This window comes from Ctenopharyngodon idella, chromosome 5 (assembly GCF_019924925.1).
Source record: "Ctenopharyngodon idella isolate HZGC_01 chromosome 5, HZGC01, whole genome shotgun sequence".
Lineage (NCBI taxonomy): Eukaryota > Metazoa > Chordata > Actinopteri > Cypriniformes > Xenocyprididae > Ctenopharyngodon > Ctenopharyngodon idella.
Genome location: NC_067224.1, coordinates 26,743,529 through 26,771,237, shown reverse-complemented (window position 1 = coordinate 26,771,237; position 27,709 = coordinate 26,743,529). Strand labels below are relative to the sequence as shown.

The window sequence follows — 27,709 nt, the reverse complement described above, 5'->3', positions numbered from 1 at the left end:
CATTGTGATTTGGGGGCAGTGTGGGAACTGTGTTCTGATGGCTGTGACGCTCTAGATCTTTATCTGCTTATTGCCCGGACGCCTACTCCTACTATAATGGAGTTTGGTTCATTTCTGTGTCTATTCAACCTGTGTAGGAGATTTGCAAGCTAAAATGATCCAAAATGGACAGAATCAGTGGGGTGGGGTTCAGAACGACTGAAATCATGGTGAAATATGGGAGCAATTATATGTGATAGTTTTTGCTCAGATGAATTTACATGATTTGGTTTGTTGACAGAGGTGATGTGAAGGTTAAACCACAAAAATACATTTCTGGCATTATTTACTTATTATCCACATGTAATTCTAAACCCATATGACTTTAAACTTTTTTTGAAACACAAAATAAGTTGCTTTTACTGGATGGCATATTCAAGCTTCAAAAAGCAAAGCATTATTTTATTTTATTTTATTTTATTTTATTTTATTATTTCGTTGCATTATTTCTTTCAACCAGTCATTTTTCTATGATTGTTGGTGTATGTTTAGGTTGATTTTACTTAACCCTTTTTGTACAGTTGTATTTATGGTAAAGTTTGAATGTGCATTTCTGTTTCCTACAGAAGGGCAAGGGTATGATTTGTGGTTCTAAATTCAATAACAAGCAGATCACAGAAATAGCCCCATGGTCTTCAGCTGTGACCAGACTGGCTTCTGTGTTTGTGTGTCCAGTCTGTGTGTGTTTGTTGGCTGGGCTGGAACAGTTGGGCAGGTAGTGACCGGATAAGCCTGTGGTCACCCCAGTTCTGTTCCAGACTCTGAGTCCCGGGGCCCTCGTCTCAAGCAGGGCATGGAAACCACCTAAAATTCATAGGCTTTGTAAATTTCTGGCATATTTGAGGCCTGGTTCTGTGGGCCACAGTTTTAGCAGGTTCTGGGAAATAGGGCTGGGAAACAGCACATGCAAAAGCTGTTAATGTGTGAGCATGAGGATGGTTTCATGGTAGACCCCATGTTTCTTCTGGTTACAACTTCATATATATATATGTGTATGTATCAGGGCTTGACATTATGCTTGACGGGTGGATTTCAGCAGTGGTGTGTAACGCAGTCACTACTACTAGCCACTTTGGCAGTTGAATTTTATATATAATATATACATTTTTCAATAGTCTTTTAAAAAGGCATCTGAAATAATAGACTAGAGTAATAGACTAAGTGCAATGTAGTGTTGTCATATGTAGTGTTGTCTGCAGAATAGATACATGATACCAGCTGCTCTTTCTCGCTCTCTCATCTCTCCAACAGCGAGTTGACACAAAACCCCGCCTCCCCTCACTCACTCGTTTCACTTGCTCTGGATGAATATTGCTACAGGTGTTACATGGCTTGAATTTTGGCATGGGAATGCACATATTGCTCATAATTTTACCCAAAGTGTGCCCACATAAAGATGCCTCTCAGTACTAAATTGAGTTCTTTTTTGCTGCTTATTGTGCTTAAACAGTCAAATACACACAAAATAATGTGAAAATGCCAGTCAAGTAATGTTTTAAGTGAACGTAAAAAACTCATGTGAAACACTGTAATGGATCAGGTCTTAAAGTGACAGCAGCCTAATATACCTGCTGCCAAATTATGAGATAATATTACAAATATCTATATGCCAGGCCAGTTTTTCCCCATGGTATCAATGTCAAAATTGTGGCCAGTGAAAATGGCTAGTAACTTTGGAAAACCAATAACCACAGTGGATGGTGAGCAAAAAAGTTAATGTCTAGCCCTGGTATGTATGTATGTATGTATGTACATATAAATTTTCATCTTTGAAAATGTATATAGATTCATCTTTGACCTGTCTAATCAGCTAGGTGTTACCCATGCCTAGTAATAAATTACATCATTAAATTCATTCCTTTGCGATTGCGTTGTGATGCCTTGTAAGTTTTGCACATTAAAATGCCACAAATGTTGTTTTTAAAAAGTAGTTTTGTACATACGTGCAATACATGCACATCATTAATCAGCAATGTTGAAGTGTGCTTGAAAACACAATACCATCAATCCATGAAATCTACAGACCCACTGTCACAGACAGATAATCTACACAAATACAAGCAGATTGATGCTGATTATTGAGCATGTAGGGCCCTCTGGCCTGTTTTTCTGATGTGTGATCATAGCTGTGCACAAGCTAAGCCATTGATAATAACCACTGAAGTATAGTAGATATAATGACCTCCATATGTTACACGTGCATTAACTCTCTTTGAATTCTGCTCCACATCTCTTTGACTTATGTTTGCTCAACTTGAGGCATAATGGTTCATACAAAGGTCTGTTTGAGGTGAACTTATCAATGGCTCTTTGTTTCAAGCCGTTCTGTGTAAAAATCATGAGGGAGCTCAGGGGGAAAGAGATCTGATTGGTGTTTCTCTTCAAACCCACGTTCATTCCTTTCTTTTGTGACTTCTGGCATGTGCCGAGGTCCTGGGCTTGGGCTATGCAGCTTTGTTTTGGTTTTCCGTGTTACTTTCTCCCTCTTCTCTCCTCTTTCCTGACTCTAGTCTGCTCCTCATCAGGGCTGGATTTGCCATTGGCTTCCCAATTAGAAGGTTCCACATTATGTAGGGCACATTAGTGATTACCGTGGCAAACTTTCCAGATGACTTTTGTCTTCCAGGCTTGTTTTCTCTCGTTTGCATTTTCCGCTTAATAATGAGACTGAAATATGACTGAAATCATACCTTGTGGCTTTCTGCATTACATTACCGTTACGAAGATGCCCTACAGCATGTCTTAGGGCAGGATTTTGTATAAAACTGGAACATAAAATAAGCCTTTCAAAACACTGCAAAATCTTTCCGGGAGACTGTCCACTTTTCTAAGACCTTTTGAGACATTGTTTGGGTTAATGTTACTATTTTTATTTCAATATTGGATCAAAATAAATGGGCACCTGATTCAGGGATTTGTCCAGCAGTCGCTTTTCAAGCTGTGTGAAGTGTTTCTCGGCTTTTTAAGCTGTGTGAAGTGAAGCCCTGATAAAAAGCAGCACAAAAGAGCCACTCTTTCTCCCGGGGACTGTGCCTCTGCTCCGGTTTTGGCTCAAGTTTCGAAAAGCTGTCTTAAATCTAAATGAGGAGCCCACACGCTCACACATGCGGGGCAGTGTCCCCCTTCGTGACTTGACCTGCTTGTAGTGCTGCGGAAAGAATAAAAATGGGCGGATGTGATTTGCTAGCAAAAGGCTGCAAAGTAAATAGCACTGACAATGTTCTCCTGCCGGGCATACGGGTCATTTAACCTGTGTAAACACCATAAAGAGTTTTCAAAAGGGATGGTTAGACTGTTGAAGTACGGGCGCCCCATGAAAAATTGATCACTTTTACAGTATGTGCAAGTTGGATTAGATCATTTAATGGCAAGCTATGTGCATGTGTTATTTTTCTTATGTCATCAGAACCATCCAATACATGATGGAGGTCAATTAGATTGCTCTGATTCTCATATTTCTCTCTCTTTTAGGAACTGGTGTCCGCAGACGGTGACTAAGACAGTGACTTGTCAGGTACAGAATGGCACCACGCTCCAGAGAGTCTATCAGACCTGCAGGTGGCCTCAGGGTTGCAATGGGGGAAGGTGAGTTTATCATCAGCACACATTGTTTTAGGGTTTTATATCATTTTTGGAACCTCCCATTAGTCACTTTCACACATGCAGCCTGTGCAGTAAATATATTGCCATTTTTCTGTTTAGAGGTCATGTGTTAGTAGGACAGCAACACTGTTCCAAAAATGGATGTGTAAAGTTGCATGTGTAAAGTTATAATCCCATAAATCCATTTTGCAGTCCTTGACAGGACCTTGTAAAACAAGTAACTGTTGCATGATGTGCATGATATAAACGCTCAAAAGTTTTTAAATGTTTTTTAAAGAAGTCTCTTATTCTCACAAAGGCCACATTTATTTCATAAATAATACAGTAAAACAGTAATGTTGTAAAATATTATTACAATTTAAAATAACTTTTCTATTTTAATGTCTTTTAAAATGTAATTTATTTTAGTGATAACAAAGCTGAATTTTCAGCATCATTACTCCAGTCTTCAGTGTCACATGATCTTTCAGATTCATTCTAATATGCTGATTTGGTGCTCAAGAAACATTTCTTATTATCAGTGTTGCTGTTTAATATTTTTGTTGAAACTTTGATTTAAAAAAAAAAAAAAAAAATTATTTCTATTTGATGAATAGAAAATTTAAAAGAACAGCATTTATTTTAAATAGATTTTTTTGTAAGAATGTAAAAATCTTTACTGTCACCTTTTATCAGTTTAATGTTATTATTAAATGATGAATAAAAGTATTCCTTTTTTAAAAAAAATCTTTCTAACCCCAGACTCACATATATACGGAGCCCCGGACATGACATGCAGGAAAAAAATAGTAGGCTAAATCGTGCGCACGATTTACTATTTCGTTCCCTCAATTTATAAATCATGCGCATGATTTATAAATCGAGGGAACGAAATAGTAAATTGTTCGCATGTTTTAGTAAATCGAGGGAACGAATTAGTAAATCGTGCGCACGATTATTTTTTTTTTCTTGCATGTCATGTGCGGGGCTCCGTACATATAACTATATAAGTTCATCATTCTATAATAGTTGTTCCGCTTCATTTAAGACATTTTTATGATTAAATAATGAAAATATTTACAGAATATCAGCATTTTTGTTGTTGAGTGAACTATCTTTAGTGTTTCTTGTGTGAAAGTTTATTAAATGAAGCTACAGTATGCATTTATTATACTATAATTAACCAAAACCTTACATTTAAACTTTTAGCATTTTTATGTGTAAAATAAGACTGTTTCTTTTCTTTTCTTTTTTTCTGCTGTTGTAAGTTTTTGAGGTCTTGAGCTTGTAATGTCTTTGTAGGGTCATCTGGGTAACATACTTTCAAACAGACTTACATTTTATGTGTGTGTTACAGCTATCGCACTGTGGTCCGGCCGTCCTATAAAGTTGTGTACCGCACCATCACCTCTCTGGAGTGGAAATGTTGTCCTGGATACAGCGGATCTCAGTGTGAGGAAGGTGAGACTGACCAGAGACGATAGTTTCAGCCTGATATAGAACTACATGCAGTTGTGAAGAAGGAATCTATATTGTGCTCTATGCTTTGTCGTTGTCGGGGAGTCTAATTTAAGTTTCCTAAATTTCAAGCTCAACTAATAATTTAAAGTAGTCAAGCTACTCTTTTGAAAACATAGTTTACTACATTAACTATCTGATTATAAAACTAATTTTTGCAATTAGAGGAGTTTTTATCTGGCAGAAAAATGCGGATAGGCTTTTATAGGCATTTATCACAGTCCATGTGTCGTCACATCCGGTTTCAATCAGTAGTAATTGAATATTGCAATATTATTTAGTCTTACATGTGATTGAGGCGATTGTCAGCATGGCCGATGTCGTCATGAGATAAATGAAGATCTGCAAGCTGCTCAAACTACTGCCGAAGGAATAATGGGAAAACAATCTGAATTTTATTTTTAATGTTATTGTTTTTATTGTTGCAGCATTAATCTCCAGTATTGTCTACAATGTAATGCTATCCAATAAGGGTGTAACAGTACACGTATTCTTACATTTCTTACGGTTCGGTACGCATGTGTACACAATGAATACGGCGTCGTAGCCTAACCACCATTAACCACCAATATTTGCAGTAAGCTCTGTTTTTTGTTACTTTTAATAAGAAACAAAGTGTCATCTTTCAAATTCTATCCATTCAATCCCATGCAATGGGTACTGCCACTGATATAGGCTACAGTGAAAGTTACTTGAAGCTTCTGCTTTTCGAAGTGTGATAAAGGCCTCTACTAAATAAAACATAAATTTGCACACTCCAAAAACACTCCAATTTGAAAGCAGCATTTAACTGAATCTGACTAAATATTTTACATCTATTAAATTTTTTGAACATATTGCATAGGGACTGTGAATTTTTAATAGCTTCATTAAGATAAATTGTCTGAATGAACCAATTAGCTAAAAATGAATCTGACTTTCCAATGCTACTTGAGAGAGAATACATTTCCTCATTTACTTGGCTGTGTGCAGAACACAGTGTGACAAAAAGCATCCATGTAGCATTTAATCATGCTACTCGTTGGAAAATGTTGCTGGAAAAAGCTACACTATTTTGGAAACTGCTGAACTGCTGTCGCACTGTGTCTAAGCGTCTCTACTCTTAGTAGATTTTCCCCAACACTGCTCATAGTGAACTAGAACTAGACATGATCTGGGAATGGGAAATGAGTGTTTTGGGGTCTGTGAGGTAGCCATATTTGTTATTTAATGTTTATACAGGCTCACACAAGGAGACCACCCCACAACTAATGTCCTGCCCTGGCTACAGCTTACATCTTACTTTGACTTTGACTTCTTCTCGTTCGCTCCACTGTCTCTGTTTGTAAATCATGTCCCAATGTCAGGAGAGAAAGTAGTGGAGAATACAATAGAAGAGAAACAGGATGGATGGCTATTGTGAGACAGGCAAAAGTATGCGTGTGTGCGAGCGAGTGTGTCTGATTAATGTGAGCGCGTGTCTCAGCTGTGTTTGGATGCTGTTTCTGGCTGCTTTGCTCTGTGACTGAGTGTGTGTGTGTTTGGCTGCATTCTCTGAGTGTCAGCCAGAGCCTCATTGTGAGTTGTGCTGGGAGTAACTGTGAGGACCAGCCAGCAGCCATGAGAGTCTCCTATCCTCTCCGAACTACACCAGGTCTTTTGTGATTTGGCCGAAGCTGTTGTTTGTACCAGCTATATCCACTGACCCACTAGTAGTTTATAAATTGAGGTTGAACTCTTAAGGTCCATTAAATTTAATGTGGTTGGCATTCCCAGGGTGGCAAGTCTTTATTTGACTGAACTTTAATTTACTTTTATAGACAGTTTTAGCTTTAAATTGCTTTGAGGGCTTTAATGCTGTACAGTGTGTCAGTCATGTGGTTGTTTTTGTGTGTGTACACTAAAATGTCAAGCTGTATGCAAGCTGTACTCACTACTTCCTGTCTGTTAGGCAAATTGGAGTTTCTTTAGCCTGCAGCCAATGGCTAAAGAAACATAAAATGATATAGTTCACCAAAATGACATTTTTTCTTTAAAAAACAAAAGGAGATGTTTTACACAATGTCCAAGCTAAAGCTAATTTGATTCCAATTGGATTTCATTTATTGATTTGATTTCATTTCATAATTGATTCATATTTTGATAATTTTATTCAAATTGATTTGGGTACATTTTTAGGTATAATGTCTATTTTTCTTAAATTAAAAAAAACCCTCTCAGTTTAATGCTGTAAATTATACAACCATTGATTTTATTAATTATTATGTAGTTTAATAAAATAAATCACTGAATAGTAATACATTTTAAAAATTGTATTCAGTTTATTCAGTGACTTCTCTGATGGATTCTGCTAATTAATTTAGTTAAGTGTCTATCAGACTGATTTAAGCACTAACTTCTGATTTTTTGAGTCTTTTTAAATGATTAATTAAAGGAATAGTTCACCCAAAAATGAAAATTCTGTTATCATTGACTTTATTTCATTCTAAACACATAAGACTTTTGTTCATCTTCGAAACACAAATGAAGATATTTTTATTAAACCTGACAGATTTCTGCTTAATAGAAAGCATGAATGAATATATATTCAAAATTTCAGTCACTGTTCACTGAAAATCTTACTCCTGTAACTCTCAAATGAAAGTCTTTGTGGGTTTTGGGTAAACCGTTTCTGCTCTTAGATTCATTAAAAAATGCAACACTGACCAGTTAGTAGTGTTATGCATTTATCTCATGGACACACACCAACTGTGTTAACTAGTTGAGTTGGTTAAATAATTGTAATGAGCCGAGAGGACAAATATTGATGATTGCTTTGAAAGTTTGGGGAATGAGTTTACTTTTATCTAAAGATAAAACTGCAGACGAAAGATGAAACCCAGACAAACCCACTCCCACACTGCCAACCAAATGCAAATCTTTCCATTTTCACACAATTACATACCCCAAAGGCAGCAGACATCCATGAAATGAGAGATAAAGTGGGTGAATTAGGTTAAATCTGTTCCTCATAAGAGAGGGATGATGAAATGGAGAGAGGATACCATCGTAAGTGGGACGCTCCGAGGCCTGTGAACACTAGTGTCTTATCGGTACCATGTGAGACAAACTCGGATCACAGAGAGCCCTGAGTGGAACTGACAGCTCCGTTCTGTCTCTCTCTGTTTCTGACATCACAGTTTATAGTGGGCTTCAGCACCCTCAAGATATCATTCGTGTCACTGATGCAATACACCATAGCGAGGAACAGAAACTAGAAAGCATGTTATGTGTGCATGAACATTTATTAACGTCTGGTATATCAGAGACCATGGAGAATGAGCTTTATCCTTTCATATATGGTGAGATGTACCGTCCAGACAGCCCCCACCTCATCTTGTTTTATAACACCGGCTGTCTCTGTTTGTGTCTACACTGGTTTCAGATCATTGTTATGCACACGTATGGGTTGCAGTTTGAAATGTAAAGTGCAATGGCATCTCAGCACAGTTATTTTGTGTTATTGTAGGATCTTTTGTGTTCGGATGTGGGGTACATGGAATGAGGAAAGAGAGAAGTGTTGCTTTGCTCAAAAATATCTTTTACACATCATCTTCACAGGACTATTCAACTTTATCATCAACAGCAACAAAAACTATACATCTGCAGATAGCTGTTCTGCAATATAGTATAATATTTACTTGGTACAACAATAAAAAAATCAATGTTATCGCACTCATTTTTTGTTAACAGGAAATACATATGACAAGATAAGCATTTTTACTGCCCTATTTGTTATGCAGCCTTAAAGATCTGTATGTATTTATATTAATTTTGGAATAGGGATACCAAATATTTTGCTTTTGTCAGTTTTTGGCCCCAAACACTTTTTTTTCCTCATGCTTGTAATCTCTTGTTCTTTTCTCATTAGTTCTCCCTTTCTCATCGGCGTCGTCTGAACTAGTAAAAACATTACATCACCGATAAGACACAAAAACATATTTGAAGTAAATGTCAAGCTTTTTATCTGAAGTACATTGCATAAAGATCAGCGTCCCACCCTCATTCACACGCTCACACACACATACTGCACACAGACTTTTGAAAGTCTATTAGTGAGGATCACTTCAAATGTCCTCAAGTTAGTGTTCAACATTTTTCACTATATTTGTTAAGAACATGTTGAAAACTTTGCGCATATATGTACAGTTGTGGTCAGAATTACTGGCACCCTTGGTAAATATGATCAAAGATGACCGTAAAAATAAATCTGCATTGTTTATCCTTTTGATCTTTAATTCATAAAATTAGCAAAAATCTAACCTTTAATTGAAGGAAAAGAATTGAAAGTGGGGGGAAAATCACATTATGAAATAAATGTTTTTCTCCAAAACACGTTGGCCACAATTATTGGCACCCTTTTATTCAATACTTTTTGCAACCTCCTTTTGCCAAGATAACAGCTCTGAGTCTTCACCTATAATGCCTGATGAGTTTGGAGAACACCTGACAAGAGATCAGAGACCATTCCTTCATACAGAATCTCTACAGATCCTTCAGATTCCCAGCTCCATGTTGGTGCTTCTTCTCTTCAGTTCACCCCACTCATTTTCTTTAGGGTTCAGGTCAGGGGACTCGGATGGCCATGGCAGAAGCTTCATTTTGTGCTCTGTGACACATTTTTGTGTTGGTTTTAATGTTTGTTTTGGATCATTGTCCTGATGGAAGATCCAACCACGGCCCATTATTGAATTTCTAGAAGAAGCGGTCAGGTTTTGTTTTTTTATCTGTTGGTATTTGATAGAATCCATGATACCATGTATCTGAACAAGATGTCCAGGACCTCCGGCAGAAAAATAGGCCCACAACATTAAAGATCCAGCAGTATATTTAACCGTGGGCATGGGTACTTTTTATCCATGTGTGCACCAAACCCATCTGGTGGGTTTGCTGCCAAAAAGCTCTTTTTTAGTTTCATCTGACCATAGAAGCCGGTCCTGTTTGAAGTTCCAGTCGTGTCTGACAACTGAATATGCTGGAGTTTGTTTCTGGATGAGCGAGGAGGATTTTTCTTGAAAACCTTGAACAACTTGTGGGGATGTAGGTGCTGTTTGATATTTTTTTTTAGGCTTTCTGACCCCAAGACTCAACTAATCTCTGCAATTCTCCAGCTGTGATCCTTGGAGAGTCTTTGGCCACTCAAACTCTCCTCCTCACCGCGCATTAGGGTGATTTAGACACACGTCCTCTTCCAGGCAGATTTGTAACATCTTTAGTTGATTGGAACTTCTTAATTATTGCCATGATAGTGGAAATGGGGATTTTCAATGCTTTAGCTATTTTCTTACAGCCATTTTCTATTTTGTGAAGCTCAACAATCTTTTGCTGCAGATCAGAACTATATTCTTTGGTTTTACTCATTGTGATGAATGATTAAGGGAATTTGGCCTTTGTGTTTCCTCATGTTTATACTCCTGTGGAACAGGAAGTCATGGCTGGACAATTTCATGTTCATGATCACCCTGGTGTGCTAAAAAAATGTAAATATGAATGGGAATATACTTCAGATATTTTACTCATAAAAAAATTCTAGGGGTGCCAATAATTGTGGCCAATGTGTTGTGGAGAAAAACATTTATTTCATAATGTGATTTTCCCCCCACTTTCAATCCTTTTCCTTCAATGAAAGGTTAGATTTTTGCTAATTTTATGAATTAAAGATCAAAAAGGATAAACAATGCAGATTTATTTTTACAGTCATCTTTGATCATATTTACCAAGGGTGCCAATAATTCTGACCACAACTGTATATACTCTACCATTCTTACCAGTGTTTTTTAAAAAGGTCTCTTATGTTGACCAAGGCTGCATTTGTTTGATCAAAAATACAGTAAAAACTGTAATATTGTTAAATGCTATTACAATTTGAAATAAATGTTTTCTATTTTTATATAACTGTTTATATAAACTGAATTTTAAGCAGCTATTATTCCAGTCTTCACATGATCCTTCGGAAATCATTCTAATGATGATTAGGTGCTCAAGAGACATTTCTAATTATTATCAGTGTTGAAAACAGTTGTACATTTTTGTGATACATTTTTTTTCAGGATTCTTTGATGAATAGAAAGTTCAACAGAACAATGTTCTTTTTTAAATAGAAATATTTTGAAACATAATAAATGTGTTTACTGTCACTTTTGATCAGTTCAATGAATCGTTGTTGAATAAAAGTATTAATTAAAAAAAGTCTTACTTACCCCAAACTTTAGAGTGATGAGGTCCGTTGTGTTGTATAAACTGTTATGATGTAGTTTTGCTGTCAGTTTTTACATACATTGCTGTATGTAAGTATTTCAAATGAGGAAGTTACTGTAAGTGCTCACAGATGTAAATTCTCACAGGATTCTGTCACGGACATCCAGCATGCAGAGTTTTATAACTTTTAAACCACTTTCTACTGTTCTGTACTTTCTGATTTAGTTTTGTACTGTTCTGGTTTACTTTAATGTCTCATCTTGTTTTTTTATTTTTATTAAAGTGTCTGTTAAATGAATAATTCTAAAAGAAACCCCTTTAAAGTGATAGTTCACCCAAAAATGAAAATTCTGTCATCATTTACTCACCCTCAAGTAGTTCCAAACCTGTATGAATTTTGTTGTTCTGCTGAATAAAAAGGAAGATATTTGGAAGAATGCCGGTAACCAAGTAGATCTCGCCCCCATTTACTACCATATTATTTATTTTTCTTACTATGGTGGTAAATGGGGGCGAGATCTGTTTGGTTACTGACATTCTTTCAAATATCTTCCTTTGTGTTCAGCAGAACAACGAAATTCATACAGGTTTGGAACTACTTGAGGGTGAGTAAATGATGACAGAATTTTAATTTTTGGGTGAATTATCCCTTTAATGGATATCTCTTGTTACTCTGTTAAGAATTCATTGGAATTGCAAGCAACAAAAATACCCCCACGCCAATACTGCACAATAAATTTGATGATTTAAAAACCCGAAGATTGAAGGCACTGAACAAATTAGATCATGTATTATCCAGGAAAAATGAAAGACTGTCTATCAAGGCTTTATGTCAAAATATTGTTCATTCATATCTGCTTTCAGCTCAGTTTATTATTTCAACAGAGCTCCACAGATCATGTTGTTGATAAGCGTAATGACCTTAGATCACTTGTTAAATCATTATTTCCCCCCTCGGTGTTTTAAGAAGAATTCTCCACAGTCCTTTTTTGTTTTTTTTTAAATAAATGATGAGGATTCATTCTGAGATGTTTATATTCATATACGTTAACTCTTCACCCTACTCAAGTGCGTAAGAGAATCTGACTGACAGTCAGCGAGTGATTGAGAGGAAGTTAACAGCTTGTGTGTTTGTCGTGTGGGAGGACGTGTTGAATTAGCACGCTTGTCTTAGAAGTGCGAAGGGCCCCGAATCAAACCCTGGCCCTCGGTCAAAGTGAGGCTGTGCGCTTTTGATGCACTAATTACCAGCTCGGCTCGCAGGCATGCGACGGATGCTTTAAAGCCACAGAAATGTAATCTGTGTTTTCACAGCTCAGCTCGGCTTATCGGGGGGTTCCACGCTAAGCTCTTATGCTTCAAACATCAGTTACACACACTCACTATGGAGGGAGTCAGCTGGGAGCGTTTTTTAGCTCTTTTTTTTAAGAGTACTTTATATTCTGGAATGATTTAAGTTGTCCTTAATGATTTGGGAAAGGGCCAAACCTTCAAGCAGAGCCTCCTGCCTGTCTTTGTGTTAGCCAGTCAGCTTTGTGTGGCTCAGTGTGTTTATGCATGTGTGTTAGAGTGTGTGGGAGATATGAGGTGTCAAGGAGTGCATCGTGCAGCTGTTGTGTCTCTGTGTATTTGTACTTTGTGAGCATCAACTAACATTCTGATTGAAAATTTTGAACACGCACTTTGAACAAATATTCTTGAACGCACACTATAAAAACACACTTTGACTGAACATTCTGAACTTACGATGAACACTCATTCTGAATACACACTTAGAACAAACATTCTAAATGAGTTTGAACAAACATTTTAAATTCAATTTGAATGAACATTCTAAACACACTCTTTGAATAAACATTCTGAACACACTATAAATGAAAATTTTGAATATACACTTTGAACGAACATTCTAAATGCAGTTTGAACAAACATTCTAAATACACTCTTTCAATGAACATTCTGAAAATACACTCTGAACAAACATTCTGAATGCACACTTAAAATTAACATTCTAAATACACACTTTGACCGAACATTCTGAACGCACACTTTAAACAAACATTCTGAACACAGAATGAACATTCTGAGCACATAGTTTATACACACTGTGATCAAACATTTTGGGTCTGTTTACACCTGGTCACTTCATGCGTTTTCTCTAATCGGATAGCTATCCGATCGTGAAAAGACCAGGTGTACATGCCCTCCGAAACGCATTCGAGACAGATTTAAATCCGATCACTCAAACCACTTCAGGAGGTGGTCTGGGACACATTCCAGTCAAAAGTGAACAAGTGTAAATGCATCTGGTTGTTGAAACCACATATGCAAATTTTACTTCTCCCAAAATTGCTAAAAAATAAATGCGTGAGAGCGTGTTATAGGCTAAATAACATGTTATAGCCAGATGTGACAGCGCAAACTACAAACTGCCGCAAACTGCCGCAAAAGAAACTGAAAGTCGCAGACGCTCAAAACTCAATCATCTTCATTAGAAGTAATGAGACTAAATAATCTTACCAGTGCTGTTGCCGCGCTCTCTTTGATTTTGAAATTAGCTGATGATCAATAAAATGCAGCTCACATTTGTTGCTTTCAGTGATGTGAACTCCGTTAAATCTGCATATAGCGCGTGAATTGAAGATCGGATTTCTATCCGTTTTGCGGCGACACATTTAAATGGCCAAGTGTAAATGGAATTATTTTGATAAATCAGATAGCTGTCTGATCAGTAAAAACGCATGAAGTGACCAGGTGTAAACAGGCCCTTTGAGAGCACAGTTTAATGAACATTCTGAATACACACTTCTAACGAACATTCTAAACAGATCGTTTGAATGAAAATTGTGAACAAGCATTCTGAACGCATACTTTGAATGGACATTCCGAACACATTATGAATGAACATTCTAAAAAACACTATGAATAAACATTGTGAACACACCCTGAGAATTCCCTTTGTAAGCACAGAATCTGTACTTTTTGAACACTTTGAGCACACAAATAATAATCACACAGCTTTCACACACAGCTCACACTATTAACACGCACTATGAACACATTCTTGATGCACTTTGCAAATTGCCCATCAGCAGCCTATGAAATCATATTCTCTCTTTCACCCCACATCTTCCATCTGTGTTACTATAAACAACTATGTAAGTTTAGATGTGTGAGCTGTTTGTTATTCTAAATTTCTGCTGCCTGTTCTGTATATTGTATATTCGTTATATAATTACTCCCTTCTTTTCCTTTCTCTGCTCTGAGTTGTCCATTCCTTCCCATAGCCCCAGTCAATCCGCAGAACGACATAACCCACCTGCTGAAATATGTGTACTCATTCATCTCGGTGTAAACCAGGAAATTTCAGTTTTAACAGGCCCAGTGCTCTACATCCCACCACATAAACTCAAACAGGAAGCGCTGCATTGCACAGGGCCCCACTGGAGGAAGTGGAGCTCTGGAGATGGAAAGAAACAAATGAATTGAGTACAAGGAAGGAAAGTACATATTTATAAAGGAGACATTTCCTTCATCTAGACAAGCTTTCAATTTCAAGCAGTTGCTTTCTGTTTACTATCACTCTTCTTTTTCTAGGGATGTTGGAGAGCAAGTTTAGCTCATAGCATCATTTTGAAGTGCTACATAAGGGGGTTTCAAAATGGGGTCTGAGGAACAGTAGGGTGCCAGTAGCCGTGGAACAAAAATGCTATTTAATTAATGTTTTTATCCATTTTTTGATCATTTTTCCTCCTTGCAACTGTCTCCTTTATAGCTACAAAAAGTTTGAAAACCCATGTGCAACAAAGCTAAGCCATTTAATTTATTTTCTACCTGTTGTTCTTTGCCTTTCTTCCCCTGTTAAATGTGCTGAAACAGAGGTTTGTTGCTAAGCATACATCACTTCTTGTTTGGGGTGTGTGTTTTGGTTTTATTGTTGTATTTTTATATGGCCCTGTAAAACTTAACTATGCATCTGCCACATGAAAAGGTTTTGCAATGTTTTATTCAAAGATTAGAAAACCTGAGAAAGAAAAAAGTTTCTTTGTCTCTTGTTTCCTACCTCCCTTTCTCGCTCCTGTGGTCGTCTGAGACTGACAGACAACCACAGAAGTCTTCATCTGCGGCGAGTAATTATGATGTCATTTATATATTTAAATTATCTTGTGGTTGCCAAGAGCTCAGTTAATCCTGAGCCGCATGTTTCTTTGATGCCATTTGCAAACATTTGTAAGTGTGTGTTGGTGTGTGCATACTGTGTCTGGATCTGTATGTGCTTTTGTGGTGGTATAGAGATGGTTGTAATTAGAGAGGCTGGTTTTGAATGAGCTTTACATACACACATGCTTATTAGAGCCACGCTCCACAGCAGTGCTGTTGAAACTTACAGGATAAAAGGATTAGGAAGAAACCGGGTGACCGCAGGGGGTGTTATGTTACAATAGATCTGCAGTGATTCCCAATTGTGCATTTAGGGCTGTCAGATTGCATCTATATTTTTCTGCTTATAGATTAGGTTTGTAATTTCTGTTTGCAAATGGTGTCCTGAGTGTTTTTAGCATGTTGCTGTGGGTGTTTCTTACAGGTCAAAGTAAAAATAGCCCATGTGTGCTGGTCAGTATGATATTCTGGTCCCTAGATTTTGCTCAAGCTCCTTTTTTTTTAGTATAAGCCTATGGGACTTACCGTTGTCTTTGCACATTACATATACAGAAAGAATTAACTGTGTATACTATCGTATTCATCAAGAAATTGATATGTTTATTCAGCAAGGATGTATTAAATTGATAAAAAGTGACAGTAAAAACATTTATAATGTTTATAATGTATAAAGTTTTTTTATTTTGAATAAATGCTGTTCTTTTCATCAAAGAATCCTGAAAAAATGTACCGAATATATTAAGCAGTACAATTGTTTTCATCATTTCAATATTGATATTAATAAGAAATGTTTCTTGAGCACCAAATCAGCACATTAGAATGATTTCTGGAGGAAGACTAGGAGTAATCACAGGAATAAATTACATTTAAAAATACATTAATTGTAATATTTTCAATATTTTTTTATCAAATAAATGCAGTCTTGGTGAGCATTTTCAAAAACATTAAAAATCTTACCAAATCTAAACTTTTAGTGTATATCAAAATTCACATAGATTTGTATTTATAGTTTTTACACAGCTTTCCATTAAACATTCAGCTAATCATTAAGGTTGGAGTTTACTCGTATTCACACAGATTATATTAAAGGAAGCATTCCTTTATATTTTGTGGTATAAGAAAGCAGGATATGGCCTTTTACTCTACACATTTTTTATTATCTCAAATGTAATCCATGACTCAAAGTACACTTCTTGTAAATTTGCACTGCTCACACATGTGTGGTGAGTGAAATTGTATGATTTAATGAAAAGAATGTGCCATGCATTATTGTAAGTAAGCTTTTGTGTCTTGCCACATCACATATATATGTGCCTGAGTGCAAAGTTTTAAATGCACTTGGAAAAGCACATTTTCAACAGATCCTTTAGAACCTGACCTGATTTTTTTTTTTTTTTTTACTAGCAGGATAATAAAGCAGTATATCTGTCTGAACAAATAATAAAGTCAGATGTTAGTGACTATGTGTTGATGTTAATCTGTTATGTTCGGTTTTTAGCGACAGCATTATTGCATTAAGAGATGATGGAGGTGCTGGTGTTCACAGAGGGATGATGGAGTTGCAGTATGTTGTGTGCATTAGAGTTTTCTGCCTGTGGTTTTGGCCAGGGGTGTGCGGTGCTGACTTCATTTTACCAGACCGAATCTGTGTCGGAAAAGAGATTCATCATGAAATGCAGCAGGAAATTTAAAGTAAAGTTTTCATGCGTGTACTTGCTGATCTCATGTGTCACTAACCTAAAATGTGTGCGTGCACAGTAGTAGTATCTTCAAATATAACATGTGAAGGTGGATTTAGATAGTTCACCAAAAAATCTAGTTTTATTACCATTTACTAACCTTCATGTCATTCTAAGGCACACAGGCTTGAAACGCATTACAAGTAATGCAAGTAACTCAATCAGATTACTTTTTTTCAGAGTTACTTTATTCAAATAAGTAACACAAGTTACTTTTTTTCCCCATTTATTGACTGACACCAATCTTGAAAATAAACGTATCATGGTTTCCACAAAAATATTAAGCAGCACAAGTGTTTTCAACATTGATAATAATAAGACATGATATTTGATCACCAGATCAGCATAATGATTTCTGGAGGATCATGTGACACTGAAGACTGGAGTAACAGCTGCTGAAAATTCAGCTTTGCATCACAGGAATAATAATAATATTTCACAATATTACTGATACTGTATTTTTTGAGCCAAAAATGCTGACTTGGTGAACATAAGAGACTTAATAAGAGACATAAGAGACTGCATAAACATTAAAAATCTTACGGACCCCAAATTTTTGCACTGTAGATTATATTTAAAAAGACTCCCTCTAAATAGCCCTTTATTAGTAGCTTATAATCTAGCTAACTACTTTTTAGCTTGACTGTAGTTTAACTACTGTAGTTTAACTACTTAACTAATTATGAGTAACTTGTAGCATGACAAGCTACAGTTTCAAAGCAGCTTCCCCAACACTGTTTTTTACACACACTCACTCACTACAGCTGCTGCCATTCTTTTTAGCGCATGGACAGTGAGGACAGTAAATCACTTTAATAGACTGTGTGCTGTGACATAATGTGTGCGGAGGGATCTGGACTCCGTCCTGCCACCAGCCAATGAGAAGGCTCCCTGAGAGTTCCCTGTGATGCCATTGGACGGGATAGGGGAGTAGAGGCGGGGTTATTCAGCACTGGTAGGATGATGTCTGGGTCTATTATTTGGGCTGGACGTGTCCCACATCGTCTGTCTTAAAAACTGACTCACACACACCTGAAATAGAGGGCAGTGTGTGTTTGCGCTGCAGAAGAGTTGAACTGTTTGTGGCTAGCTGGAGTCAGTGAAATGCTGCTCTTGAACTCTTGTTGTTTTTATAGAGCTGATGTTAAGGCTTTGAACAGCTCAGCTTTTCCCACGCCAGAGTATGAATTATCAAGCTAGCTGGAAAAAAGTATCCTTCATTTGATGTCACTTTCTGTTCCTACTTATCCTTTTGGATAAACCACTAGATCAAATTTAAAGGTCATGTTATAATGTTTAAAAACTGGATAAACAGTTGGCCTTTTTAAATTGTTTTGATAAAAAATAGTTTGTTACATGCTGCAAGATCCCCTAACTGCAGAATAAACGATTGGTTTTAGTTCCAAATGGAAAGACAGTGTGATAAAGGCTCCCCGACTCTTTTTCTCTGCATCACAATATCTTTTCCCTCTCTGTCATCACTGAGAAAGAGCATGATGAAGGATAAGCGAGTGAAGGGCTGGGGAAACTCCAAAAATACATGTTTCCTACGACTGCTGCCAGGTATCAGGGCCGCAATAAGTCAATCAGCTCTCCCACTCTCACTTTCTCTAACACTCTAACTCATTGTCAAGGCTGACATTGTGCTCGCTTTGGCAGAGGCTCCTAAAGGGTTTAGATTGCAGTTCCCTCTGAGTGAAAAATGGTTATTGTAGGGGCACTTGGAATGAAAGAAAAACGGAGAGAGAGAGGAAGATCAACAAAGGAAGACAGAGCTTTGAGTTTGTTGTGCATGGGGAAGGGGGTTTTGCAGAATGTAGTCACGTCAGCGATCATGTTTTCTAAACATTATTCATGGATAAACAGGACACCATGCTGTGCTTTAGGGGGGTGTTTAAAGGGTAGTCTCAGCCTCAGACGTCACGCTGAACGTCTGATGCATATGGCACACAAAATGGGAAACACTTCAGGAGTTTTGAAGTCGTTATCTAATTGGTTGAATTCTCCAAGATTCTGGTAGACGTGTGTTTCGCGTTCTTTATTGGTCTGCCTGGAAACAAAGCTGTCGTGATGCCAAACCCCCTTATGGAAGAAGAATGCCATCGTGTTTATAACTGTGACAATGAGCGCTTATCAGGATCAACTTAACGCTGGGTTCACAGCACTATTGTTGCGCCATTGTTGCAGTAAACTTGCACAATGTTCTTGAATGAATCGCACAGCGGTTTGTTATTATGGGGGCATCAACTTTACATTTTCATGCCCCTAAACATTACGCTGAACAAAACAAACTGTGATTGGTTGATTTACTTGTCGGTCAGACGTCCACTTGGGCAATCCTTGGCCAATGAAAGCTAAGATGGAGACAGACCTTCTGCTTTCAGTCTGAAGGTCTGGGTACGTGAGACTATTTAAAGAGTAATTTCATGAAAAAAGGGACTAATTAGGTAACAACTGAACAGAATGATTAATCAAATAAGTAACTATAGTAACTAATGACAAACACAGACAGACAGGAAAACAGAATTGACTGAAAACTAACTACAAACTGACCATAACTGTGACACAGAGAGTGGGTAAAACTGAATTATGTTTTTGAAGAAACCTTGACTAACATTAAAAAGATTTATGATATGAGCCTTTAATCATTTTAGACGTTTGAAACTTGACTCTTTTGGGCAAAACAATGTGACTGTCAGACTGTAACTAAGACAGGTTGTCCAAACAAGCCCAAATTTAACTGAACTCCATAACAGCCACTTGCTCTTTTTGGCAAAGCAAACCAATTTTTATGTTTGGTGGAAGCTGACCAAAAACAGATTAATTTGTCTCGTGTATGTAGAGTATATATATAGTTGTGGTTTGAGTGGCAGATATTTCTGTAAGAGGTTTGAGTGTTATGGGGACGCTTTGTCTGTTTGGGGTTGTGTTTCTCATTTCTCTCCAATAGACCCGACATGTGAAAGAGAAGTCCGTGGTGAACCTCAGAGTGTCTGAATGATATGGCTGAGCCTACATGGCTTTTACACTATCATTAGAGCTGTGTGGATTAGTTTGGTTTGTGAAATGATTGTAGACTCCATATTCTTGGAATTCTGCACTTGTACATGATGATGCCAGAAGGGATTTAGCCTATGATTTGTCATAGAATTATGGTTGTTCAGAGTCTTTCTAGTGTTCTTTTGGCTTTTCCTCATGACATGTTTATTGCCATAGTATACTGTGGTTAATGTTAAATACAGTGTATAAATTATTGTCATTTTCATTTTCCTAAATTTTCAGTGTAATTTCATTGCATTACTACTGGTGTAAAATATTAGATATCTTATATTGTTGATATCATTTAAATGTATGTTATATAGATTATATTATATTTGCACTACCGTTCAAAAGTAGTATAATATTGTATATAGATATTGTATATAGACTCACCATTACTTCATGGTTTTCTCTGCATATTTAAATTTTATGGAATTTATTTTATTTACATGTATTCAATTTAGTAGACAGACTGAGACTGTACTTTTTTTTCATTTACTCATGAATTCATTCTCTTTACATTTTATCTTGCATACCATGTTTGTTCAAGTGCACTACACCGCCCTCCCTTATCAAAATCCAAAATATTTTCAAGATCTCTTTCTGTGTTTGTTTTGTGAGGGTGACTGTAATCTCCCTCTCCCACATCAATCTGCTGATCTCTTTTCGCATAACACTAGTGCCAGCCTGTATTCTCATCTCCCACACATTGGCACCGCACTCGGCTATTCTTTTAAACATGCTTTTCTTGGACAAATTGGTGCCCCTTCTCTGTCTGTCCCCTTTTTATCTCTTTTTTTCCCCCCCAATTCAGTTGCTTTTTCATGACCTCATATTTAATTGCCTCAGAGGGTAGTGCTGAGCAGTGTTTATAGTATTTGTAACATCCTTGGAAAACTTTTGAGACTGCCATATATTTGCATTAATGATTCTGTAAATGCTAATAAAAAGAATGCAAGATGACGCGAGGCATCAATACAGTCAGCTTTCATTGTCGCTAGTTCTTTGACGTCAGCTTGGTGGGCCTTTAGTGATAAAATATAGTAAATGTTTAGTTCCTTTTACATTTTAATTAAGGCATATTCTCAAAGCTTATGCTAAAATGCTAATATTGGCAGGTCAGTTGTGTCATTCCACCACGAAGGGGAAGAATAGAGATGTTCTGGGTGACTTGCTTGTGCAGAGAATAAAGTGCTAGTTAAGTGCATAACGGTAAACATCAGTGTCTGAAATCTGTCCACTTGAGTGCAAGAACTTTTGAAGGGGCACATGAACATTATTCCACCAGAAACAGTCAGAAACAGCACCAACCTTATTGTGCATTTCAACTTCTTTCTCTGAGGTCGTCTGGTTCAACTCTTTCTGGAGCTTTCATAGGCCAGTAGTCCATCAAACCACAACCACAAAGTCTGACACCCTCAATGAGTCACGTCAGATTTTCAGATAAAAGCTCCTTCACCCACTTTGCTCAGACATCCAGTAGCCTAGTGCTACATATATCAAGTCTTCTCTAATTACGATAACCCAACAACCCTGCACACAATATATGGAAAAGACATTTTCCAGCAGAGACAGCATGATTTCATTTTCCATTTGCCCAAACTGTCTCATTATCTGCCCACTGGGTGAAGTCATTTGTATTCATAAAGCTTAAAGACATTCATAAGTTAGTTTGAAATACTTAACCGCCCTGTTTTCTTAAAAGCTTTTATGAGTCGAGAGAGCAGACTGCCAAGCAGCTGATAAAATGAAATTTGCTGAGTAGGACTGAGATATTATTTTCCTTTGTGCAGTCATTTGGTATTATGGCTGCATACTTCTTAATTAATATTGCAGCTTGAAGTGGATTATTAGGCATGCAATTACATTGTATTATTTTAGTTATTGTGAAATAAAACATTTGTCACAGAGTACCTTCGAAAAACACCCTTTTGGCGAAAAAGGTGAAAAATATCAAAATATAAATTTTTAAATATTTTTTAGTCCCACATAAATGTGGACAAGCTGTGACATGTTTTTTGGCTGGAGTCATGAACCAAATCATGTAATTATTACATTTTTATTACCATTGGGTCAGTCTATGGTAGCCACACTTACTGTCTTGTAGCTTTAAAATATTCTGTCATGTATTTAAAACCCTTCAGAGCAATACTGTGCTGTTCCTCAGTGACCTGACCTCTGGTGACCCTCCAGTCTGACTCACGTGTATTTTGACTGACGAGTGATAGAGAATCTGCGTGTGTTTTGATCCAGGACTCTCTCATAGTGAGATCAGTGCTGTTTGACATTTCTCTCCTCTTGTATTTGAATACCCCCTCATTGCTTGGTTTCTCTCATCCCAGTCAACCCAATCTTTCATCCACCCCTATACTAACACAAACACAAGGCTGTGTGGATGTTCTGCTGAAGTGGCTGCGGAAGATAAAGCTCAGATCTGTGGGAAGAGAGAGGGAATGTGGGAATCCATTTAAGTCTCTCTCACCCACCACTCACTGGTCTGGTCTGCTTCTTGTCAGTGAAAATGACTGTTTGGAGAGTGTTTGTATGTCCCTGTGTGGTGGTGAGGACAGCTGAGTGATAATATTGAGTCTAATTATTTTCATTAGATGGAAACAGACAGGCAGATGGGACAAACAGGAGTGACAAGGTGCTGATATGCTGCCCTGTCAGGCCTGAATGGATGAAGCTTCTTTTAGCAAGAATGTTAAAGGTCTGGAGGGCAGGAAGATTTAGTTCTGCTGGCTGAAACTGAACTCTGTTCCAGTAGCGCTATCACACGCTCCATAAACAGCCTTTGTGAGTGACTCTTGAACTTCAGAGAAAGAGAAAAAGGGCCTTGAAGTGAGAGGCGTCTGTCTATGTGTGTGTGTACAGTGTATATTTGACTTTCTTTCTTTTGAGTAACACAAAAAAAAGACGATGAAACACTGAAATGTACAGCTACTTTTATCCAGCAAGGATGCATTAAATGAATCAAATTTGACAGTAAAGACAATTATAATGTTACAGAAACACATTTTATTTCAATTTTCTATTCACCAAAGAATCATGAAAAAAAAAACATTTTTTTTTAAATATCTTTATGTTCCACAGAAGAAAGAAAGCCATACATGTTAGAAGGACATAAATGACAGAACTTTTAATTTTCTGGGTGAACTATCCCTGTAAAGTTATATTGAAACTGATAAAAAAATGCTTTATGTGTAGTTTTGCCTTTGCACAGCAGAATTGATTGGAGACTCACAGGAAATGAAAGGTGGGAGGACAGAATCAGATAATGATATCAACAGGCTTGCAGAACATCTTCAGTATGACATGTGCAGTAACAGATAATTCACTATGGATGTCTGCTTAATAAATAAATGTAACTAATGTAAACTAGTTCATTCAATGAAGATACACAACTAATGATAACTGATCATTTCATTTGAAACATCAGGGTTTTGTTAAATTTAGATGTATTAAATTGTTCAGTGTCTCAGCTGACCACTTGTGACCATTAATGACACCACAGGAGTGTCCTTTGTTCCTGAAAAACTGACCGTGCCCATCCACCTGAGATGCTGACCAGATGCAGACATGAAGTAAAACAAGAAGAGAAATACAAAGATAAAGAGAAGAAGGTTAGATGAGGTCAGATAAGACATAATTACACCTGTCTAGATAACACTGAGAACAAGAGCCTGCATGTGTGTGTCCTGATGGAAGAAAGAGAGGAAAGAGATAAGAAACTTGTCCTAATGATAAGAAGAGCTCTTCTCACACACACATATAGAGTTCTTGGCAAAAAGCAGTTCATTCAGCTCCCAGCGCTTACAACCTCAGTATTGTCTTGTTCCTGCTCTTCTCTGTGTGCCTGTCAGTCATGCCAAGTAGCCTGGAGAGATATGAGGGGATTGACCTCAGTGTAAATGATCATCTTATGTTTAGATTCCTGTTAAGCTGTTAGATTTCCTGTTGGGTATTGTGATGGTTTTTAGAGTTCAGGGCTCTTCAGCTGGTGGCCCATGAGCTAAATTCAACCACTCAACCATTTGCGATACACCACTCCAATTGATTTAGCAAAACATTAGCAGTGAGCTCAGAGGTGGACCAATTTTTTTTCTGGCTGTAGTTTAGCTATAATAATTGATTATGTGTGGTTCTGTAAACTATGATTCAGCTTTTTTTAATCCTGAAAATCATCAAATCAGGTTCATTCAGTGCAAATAACTCATAGTTGCACTGGTTCTACTGTGCTAATTCACAATACTTGCAGGGCAAGGAGAGGCTTTTCAAGAAAGAGGAAGAATAGATATTTTCTTTTACAGTTTTAACATTAGTGATTATGTAAAATTACATTTCTATATTAAATTGCCATTTTTACATAGGCTTAATATTGTAAAAGATTTTTTAAGCTTTAGAAGATTTTTTTTTAATTCTTCTCATTTTCATTTTTCATTTTCAGTTTGTAAACATTAACCATAAACTTTAAAATCATCATTAATGTAATGTTTAATATTTTTCATGTTAATTTATTTTTTACAATAAAAGAAATGCATTGAGGACTGTAGTTTTGTACTGTGAAATAGGGTATGCATTCATGTCTTACTGCCATACTATTCTAGCATTACTTTTGCAGTATGCAGTATTTGTACTGTTCATAGTATGCATAATATTTTCTGTATGCATTGAATATCCAGGCTATAAAGGCCAAATTGTGCAGTAAGGAAAAAAGAACAATCTGCATGGAATACTACATCCCACAATACAACACAGTTTTACCTTCTATGTGCAGTATGATACATTTATATTTAATGCATTTGACAGATACTTTTATCCAAGGCAGCTTGCATTTGTAACATGTATGCTCTGTTCTGGTTACGTTTCATTGTGTTTTAGTTCTGTTTTCCCTGTTCCTGTTTGCCTGTTTCCTAGTGTGTGCCAGTGTGTTCCATTGATTAATGATTCCATTCACCTGTTGTTCAGTTAACTCTTTTAGGCCCTGTTTACACTAGTGCATTTTCGTTTTAAAACGCATAACTTTTGCTATGGTTACACCTGTAGCTTACACTACTCCAGCGTTTTCAACCCTAAAAAATGGAGACTTTCAAAAACGCTGCAGAAAAGTTTTGTTTGAAAACTCCGGTGTTGCGTTTTAGTGTAGACGGACAAAAACGGAGCCTTTTGAAAAACGGCGTGGCTGCCCACATTACGCTACTGGAACACGACAATAACAGACCAGAGCTGCGTTTCCCAAAAGCATCGTAAACCTAAATTGATCGTAGAGACCGTTGGTGGCTATGATCAACTTACAATGTTTCTGGGAAATGCAGACCAGAGCCGTCTCTTTCAATGGCGCTGTAACAAACCAGCCTCGATGAACGTGTATACAAAAACATGAAGACAGAACTGCATGCTTTGCTGGCTTTGTGGTCCTTTTTTAGCAGCCATTGTGCAGTTAAACTCTGCATTTTATAATACTGCAGCTGCCTACATGCGTAAGACTCAACTACGCGCTTACCCAGTGTGCATGAACGGTCATGTGACATGCGTTTAGGAGACTGTTTCTGAAAAGCAGTGGAAATGCCAGTATAGACGAGGATCATTTTCATTTTAAAATGCCATTTTAAAACGAAAGCGCACTAGTGTAAACATGTATATACTGTGTATATATACTCCCTGTATTGTTCAGTTCTTTTTTCCGGTCTTGACTATGTTAAGTGGATGTTTCTTAATTGATTCTACTGGATTATTAGATTAAAGACTGTTGTGATTGAGTCTTCGTGCACTTACTTATACAGCCACTCGTGACAGCATTGCATTTTAGTTCCATGTTTAATGAATTAGTATGATCCTTGAGAACCTTGGTGCTGCTAGTGGCATGCGTTACAAGTGACAAGACTGACAAAAAATAAGACTTTTTTACGCAATTAAAATGCATATTATTTGGTTTTATTCTGGAGATAATAACTAGATGACAATGACTGAATTGCAACATATTTAGGTTATGTGACACCAATGAAAATTTATCACTGCGTACTGCACATTATTCCATAAAATTATTTCATAAAAAGCTTGTATTTCATTCTGAAAATAGCTGATGTTATTTTTATATAGGTTTTTCTTGATTGACTTATACTGCATTCTGTAGTATGCGTCCAGTATGCTTCTGTTCTCTTTCTATACATCTATACATCTATATTTCTATATATCTGTTCTATACAGGTGTCTAACCTCATCATGCTCCTGCCAGGTGTTATTTTAGTGTTAGGCTGGAAGCTCTGAATTCAAGCACACGGTTCAGATGAGGTGTCAGAATTCCTGCACGCAAACTCTGTAAGAATGTACGTGTGTGAGTCTGTGCGTATGTATGTGTGCCATCCCAAGGGATGTGATTCTGAGAGTCTTTGTTTTGACATTTCACATTAACTAGCCATTAGGGATGTTAAAAGATATTAAACCATCTGAATTAGATTATTGTTGCTGCATGGTTAAGATTCTGGCCTGCAAACTCAAAGATTACAGGTTCAATTTTAAATAAAATGACAGGGTGACATCAGAATTTGGCTACATCAGCTTTTTTGATGTCCTGGTTGTGGTACAATTATTGTTTTTTCAAGTCACTTGAAAACCATCTGCTGAATGAGCTAAATAATTAAAAGTATCAGTCAGCCCATAGTCACCAATTCCTCACAATTTAGTTTAGTGGTTAATCCGTTGTCTGTCAAACTCATTAAACCTTATGAGAAAATGACTTCAGACATGGCACTCGGCAAAGATTTCCATTGTGTAAAGTCAGAATTCAGACAAGCTTTCACTGTAACCTCTGACCTCTAGAAATAATACATTTCTAATCCAGAGAAATGCACAGAATGTACAGCACACAGAAATCCATTCAGGACACGATTAGAAAAGCAGCTGCAGGTCTTTGTTTCAAGCTCTTTAATGTCTTGGCTTTGTTTGTGAGTGTTTTAATTAGGTTTAACTGAGTTAAACACAAGGAAACACTGAGGTATGATTGCTCATGTGACTTACTATGGGCAGCCACAACCACAAAGGACACTGCAACTGCTCCTGGAATGGGCTATGGCCACCCTGAAGTTCACCGACCACTTAAACTCACTTTAACTCTGACTTTGAAACTAATTATATACACACTGGCACGCACACATGCACAGACACACTAAATGCCTTTGGCTGACTGAGTGAGTGGGGAACATTCATCTTTTGCCCATAGTGCAAGTTAACGTTGGCATTTAAAGCATAGTGAAAAGTTGTGTTTTAAGAAGATATTTTAAATGAAGTAATAGTGATTCTTGACTGGGTATTTTTCCTTTTTATGAAAAAATATGAATAAGTGAGGGTTTTTGGATGTCTGAGGAAGGAGGCAAAGTGAGCATAACTTACTGGTTATTGTTACTCCTAACTTGATA

The 27,709-nt window shown here is 37.0% G+C and overlaps 1 protein-coding gene across 4 annotated transcripts in view; it reads left to right on the top strand.

The window, feature by feature from the left end:
• The window catches only part of emid1 (EMI domain containing 1), a 72,618-nt gene that overhangs the window by 6,297 nt on the left and 38,612 nt on the right, over positions 1-27,709 (top strand). For all 4 annotated transcript variants that reach the window (XM_051892598.1, XM_051892596.1, XM_051892599.1 and 1 more), the window contains exons 2-3: positions 3,511-3,624; positions 4,979-5,082. In XM_051892598.1, the coding sequence (XP_051748558.1) occupies positions 3,511-3,624; positions 4,979-5,082 (218 nt within the window). The remainder of the gene's footprint in view (positions 1-3,510; positions 3,625-4,978; positions 5,083-27,709) is intronic.